Genomic DNA, 6,000 nt, shown 5'->3' with positions numbered 1-6,000 from the left:
ATTTGGTAATAGAGCAAGTAAATAGAGTTAAAACACGGATCATTCATGATGAAATTTTCATCCTATTTTCCTTTATCATGGACCTGGAATAGATCCGTTGCTCCTGTCTATCACGGGTGTATGAGAGGGAGAATAAGAAAACCAGCCCTTGGAGTTATTACTAATCAAAATCTGAGTTTCAATACCAGATAAGAGATCAAATTAATTGATCTTTGATAGGAAACAGTTATTACCTGTATTTTGATAATCATAAACATAAAAGGTATTTACATTTTTTCACAGCTGAAAGAGAGCAACTGTCAAAGATATACAACCAGCCAAAAGCACAAATTGTTTGTGCAAATCTTCTACAAGGTCACAAGTTGTTGCTGCAGGGTAGTGGAGTTCTGTCACCCAGTGCTGGCAGGCTATAACTTCAGCCTCTCTTCAATAGTGATTGATACCAAGAATCCACTGCGTGAGCCAAACCTCATCCCCAGCTCTGCCAAACCTCAGGTTTGGCTTCTATAGATTGATCAAACCCCAGATTTCCTTTCCATACAATTGCAGGATCAAAGGATTGACCAGTCTTGCAGAACTCAGCAGTTGCACTGCATTACTGCTGAACTCCAACTCCCCTTACCAGGTTCTGCCAATCTCAAGAGAACTCATTAGTGCTACTAAAGTCAGAGCCAATATCTAGTACTACCAAATGTCAGCATTGGCACCACTAGCATCAAAGTACAGGATTGACCCCATACAGAGCTAATCTACTTTATCCAATGCTAATAAATGCAATATATCTTTTTTACTGGTCCATGATGTAAACTCATATTTTAAAATGAGATGGATTTACAATTAAATGGACAAATATAGAAATAATCCCAGAATATCACTTAATAAAGATAGAAGCTGAAATTTTCAGTCATAGTAACGGGTGACATTCATATTATACTATAAATGACATAAATACTCCAATTAGTATGGAACAACATATTCCTTAATTAATGGGCAATGACAGAGAGATACACTCGTTTATTAGAACATGTAACAAGTTATTTTTACAGTTATGTAAAAAGATCCACGATAAAAAAGACAACCCACAATGTGATTATAATTGCCTTTTAAAAACAAATTATATTCTTTAGTCCAATTTTCCAAATGTAATGATGTTTACTGTATCCCTGTATCACAAAACATTTAGCTTCCATAGTACCAGGTGCTTAAGCACTATCAACTTTCATAGAAAACATTACAAATGTATATAAAAGTTATTAAAAGTAGATATACAAAATATCAAAACTTTGTAAACATAAAACATCTCTCTGTGTAAAAAAAATTAAGACATTGAGAATGCAGGTTTTTATTCTAAACTACTTTTGCAAGCAAAAAAAGGCAATATAAATACAGGAAATGTGAGGTATATATAATTTGATATCTTCAGCAATATCTAGGGAATGTGGTTCCAAGTGAACAATACGTATAAAAATAAAACTTATTCAGAAATACTGTTTTATAACTGATTTCACAATAATAGTGCAGAAAGTGAATGAATATTGCACCAAAAGGATTAACTGGCTTACTTAAGGACTTCAAGTCTCTTGTGTAGCTTAATCCTCTGTAAAATACTTTGTTTCAGCTACAGCTGCTTATGCAATTCATCTGGCCAGACAATAAGTTACATCAATTTTCAGGCTTTCCATCTGCCATTCGAAACCTCAAATTTGCAGGGGCACATATTGATTTCATAAAGGTTTAAAATGTGTCACATGTCTTTGATGGTAACATTCGTAGCCAATAAGAGAGAAATGAATACATGCCGTGTGGTATTTTGCACTGATCTCCAGGGAAGCAGCAAATCTTAAAACTGTCCATTTTTTATAGCTGAGGGGTCATAATATTCAATCTGTTCACACAGACTCTGCTGAGAAAAATTTCTGAATAAGCCTGGTTTATTGGACCATTGATATGATAGTGTGATTTTAAAACAGGTAAAACATCTTGTACCACTGACTGTTTGCTACGACTTGAAGTGCCTTTTCCCCCAAAGGAGTAGGTCGAGTGTCTTATTTTTCTGTGAATTGTTGTTTGGGAAAATTCAAACTTATCTACCTAAAAAGAAAGAGAAAAAATACTAATTTATATCTTTAAAAGAACATTAGTTTTTGACAGGTTTAGATTCAATATTTGGTGAAGACTTTCTCAATTCTATAGTCCAAGCAGTGCAGTTTTTATTTGAATCAACCAAATCTGGAACATATTATCCTGACATCAATAAGCCTTCTAGCTGGATTTAAAATATCTAATCAGATAGTTAGATTTTTTTAACTATCAACTGTTGCACTATGCCTCATGTAATAAGATTGTCATTTCCTCTTTGTTAGTTTCTTCATTGAAACTGAAGCATAAACATCTATTTGTAACCTTGCTATTTTGGCAATATCTGCTTTGAGGTTATATTGTTTATCCCTTTGTGGATATCTTTAATTCTTAACTCTCATTTTGTTTATTTTATTATCTTAAAATTTAAAAAAAATTATTTTAGTATCATGTATACTTTTTGCCTAACTAGTTATCCTTTGGCCTTTTTCCAAAGTTTTTTTATATTCCCTTTTGTCACCTCTTAATTGCCAATGACAAAACAGTCATGGTAATGGAATAAAACTACACATTTTCAGAATGAAATTGTCCCCTGGCATCTTTACAGAGACGCAGCTGTCAAATGTACGGTTCCGCAAAGAGGCCCTAATAAGACCATTATGGTTTATGCACACATAGACTGCCAGTCTCTGCTATGCTGGCTGCTTCTCCTGATCTGATCATGCTGCTCTCCTCTCCTGTACTATCTTGGTGCTGAATCAGATGTCCAAGAAAGAAGTCACCTTATGTCCAAAGTCAATTTGATGGAGGGCTAGGAGATGGAAAAGGACCCTTCAAAAGATTTTGGGAAGTGGAAAGCATTATGGAAAACTGAAGTTCATGTGTTATGATTAAATAAATATGCAGGACCAGATTCTATGGAACCCTATAATTACTAAGAGAGATTTGAACACTAATCAGCCCATTAACTTGTCAATTACTTTTTTCAAAGTGCAAAAAAGGGCAAATAAATGAAACAAGCTGCAAGTTACTGCCTGTAAATTAATATAAAGATAAATGCACTTAAAACGTTAGTATAGTAGATTGATTTCAAGAAAGCCTCAGGGGAAACAGTACTTAAAAACGCAAGTTTAGTTACCTCATGAAAATGACATGCACACTTTCCCTGAAAAAATTCTTTATAGCGTCCCATAGTGATGCTAAATGTATCAATAACATCATAACCGTAGTCCTTTGCTTGAGAAAGTATTTCTTTATTTTCTTTCCACAAATTTTGTACTTCATTCTGTAATAACAAAAATCACATGAGATGTCTTTCATCTCTCACATATTAACAAAATGTAGTCTACTACATGATATAGAGGTTCAATCTGGGATTAGTCTAAACTTCTCTTTTATTGACCATTATTGATTCTTTCTAGTATTTGTTCTTAGAATGTGGGTAACACTTGTACGGCTATTTTATTGTGTCCCTGTTGTCCTAATTTTCTGAAAGACAAGAGTCCTTGAAAGGCATCTCAGTACAAACTACTGACTTACAGAAAGTGATTCAAGACTACTGCAATTTTGAACCGGTGGTACAAATACATTGTAGGTCACGTAGATTTATAATTTGCTTTCCTGTAATGAAGTAAGTCATTTCTCTGAAAAGATCAGCAAGTGAATGCATTTCTTAACTTGAGAAACATTTTCCAAACGTCCTTTCAAAGGAGAGCAATAGTACTGAACTCAAGCTGTATCATGAAACTCTAGAGTATAGTGATCTACATCATCTCTACCTACCACGTTGGGGAGTACCATGACATTGCCAAGATAACAATTCGGGAACCAATTTATGGACATGGTCAGGATGTCCTCGTAGAAGGGCTTGGCACCCTTGTATTTATGAATGAGTGGCTGAATGACGAAGGTTTCCCAATGGTCGGGCAAATCAGGGTGCAACATACTGAGTGGCTGAATGCTTGAAATTAGTACTCCCAGTGCCAAGTGTGCATCGAGCGCTCCATTGAGCTTGTCTGGGTGTAATCAACTGTGGTCATCAATCAAAAGATATATAAAACTGAATTTCATTTGTGTTAGCATGGAGCAAAAAAGCAAAAGTTCTGTAGAAGGTTCAGCGGAACTTAAACAATAACTGTTTTCTCTCCACAGATATTGCCAGACCTGCTGAGTTTTTACAGCAATTTCTGTTTTCGTTTCTGATTTCCAGCATCCGCAGTTTTATTTAAGAAAGAGGGTTCCTCTTGGCTCCATGGCTGTAGCCTGCTGTCAGCCTGTGGTTGCTCTCCCACTTCCTGTTCATCCTTCTGCCCAGGACTTAACTGCAGGCCAATACCAAGCGAAAACCTAATTCTCCAGAGCCACGATTGTTGAACTGTATTAGAATGCCGGGTTCATATTCCCAGCAACATTGTGAGCCTTGAGCATATACCTTTGGGTGCGAGTTCTGAGTACACCACCCACTTACTTTTTTGTGCTCATATTTAATAGAGTATTTGTGTGCATATCAGATAATTGTGGAAAAAATGATGAGCCTGAATGTTATTGGAAATTCTGTTTGATCCATACAAGGGTAGCGTTGTAAGAAGAGCAGTCAGGCACCAAAAGATTTTCCTTCTTCCATTAAAACTGGCCACAGGGATACCCCAAGAGTATCATATTTTCTTGCATGGAATTCAATAGAAATGACAACGTGGAAACAGACTAGCCCTGCTATTTGACATCAGTGATTATTTTCCAAAGAAATTAGTTAACTTCCGTAAGTTGGTTAATTTGTGGAGATGTATGATACTAAAAGTAGTAGTACTTTAAATTTTGGCTCTTGTCCTGCAATACAAGATGCTTACATATCTTAATCATGTTATAGGCCTTAAGGTCAACCAAGAGTTTTGCTATATGAAAAGGCAATGCAGTTAATTAGACTTGAAATTCAATCCATTAGTGCCTCTGTTTACCACACCTGCTGCCAAATCCCCATTGCAACCTTGAGACTTTCAAAGGTTTGAATCACAATGTCGTTAAATATTTAATCTTCTGAAATGATACCTTAGGATTGATTCTGTCAACCTTAACCTTCATAGAAAGAGTATCAAGTAACTTATACAATGTCCAGGTGGCATACACAAAATATGCAGTACTTCAAATGTACTGACGCATAGAAACTACACTTAAGGATTTCCTCAAGGTTGTCTCCACTTTCTTCTCTGTGGTGTTGTAATGTATCTGCTATCTTGAACTGAGGGAGATTTTGTACTTATTTTGGTTCAACTGTTTGGTATGAAGAATTGTATTTTCTAATATTTGACAATTTTAGTGAAAATCATAGTACAAATTAAAAGTAAACAGCATGTGCTTAAAAGACTACCCATCAATGTTTAGTAGTGTGATAAAATTGAAATAAAGGGCTGATACAGAAAGCCTCTACTCTTGTCTATGAATTTAATGAACTGATGCAATAGTGGGGAGAAGTCATGTAGTGTTAATGTTATGGTTGGCAATCCAGAGAACCAAATTTATAAAGCCCTGGGAACATACTTCTGAATTTCACCATGGTGGAATTTAAGTCCAATTAATTAATAAATGAAGAATTGATTTTTCTTTTATTAAAAGCCCTGTGATTCATTGATGTTCTTTAATGAAGGAAATCTGCCATCCTTACCTGGTCTGGCTCAGATGTGACAACAGTCTTTTAACAACCTTTGAAACAGCAAAGTAAGGCATTCAGTTGTATGAAATGGAAGAGTCTCCAAAACAATATCAACTACTGTGTTTTGACAGTGGGATAGTGCACAAGATACTAAGACTCAGCAGACAGAGTGTGAATAAGTTTTGCCAAATGATGAACAAAGTAAATTTCTAAACAGTAAAAGAACCATAGGCTGCTGAAGACAGAACTTGTTTTGAGTTGTTTTGGGTGGTGAT

The 6,000-nt window shown here is 35.5% G+C and overlaps 1 protein-coding gene across 1 annotated transcript in view; it reads right to left on the bottom strand.

Annotated features, from left to right (window-relative positions):
• Positions 1-999: 999 nt before the first annotated feature.
• cped1 (cadherin-like and PC-esterase domain containing 1) overlaps positions 1,000-6,000 on the bottom strand; it is a 302,217-nt gene continuing 297,216 nt past the window's right edge. Inside the window, exons 21-22 of the mRNA XM_048608017.1 lie at positions 3,218-3,364; positions 1,000-2,091 (exon numbers count right to left, since the gene is read on the bottom strand). Coding sequence (XP_048463974.1) covers positions 1,858-2,091; positions 3,218-3,364 — 381 coding nt within the window. The 3' untranslated portion in view covers positions 1,000-1,857. The remainder of the gene's footprint in view (positions 2,092-3,217; positions 3,365-6,000) is intronic.

Source organism: Rhincodon typus, chromosome 18, assembly GCF_021869965.1.
Source record: "Rhincodon typus isolate 14 chromosome 18, sRhiTyp1.1, whole genome shotgun sequence".
Taxonomy (NCBI): Eukaryota; Metazoa; Chordata; class Chondrichthyes; order Orectolobiformes; family Rhincodontidae; genus Rhincodon; species Rhincodon typus.
The sequence above is the reverse complement of the archived record's forward strand: the minus strand, read 5'-3'. Positions and strand labels throughout refer to the sequence as shown.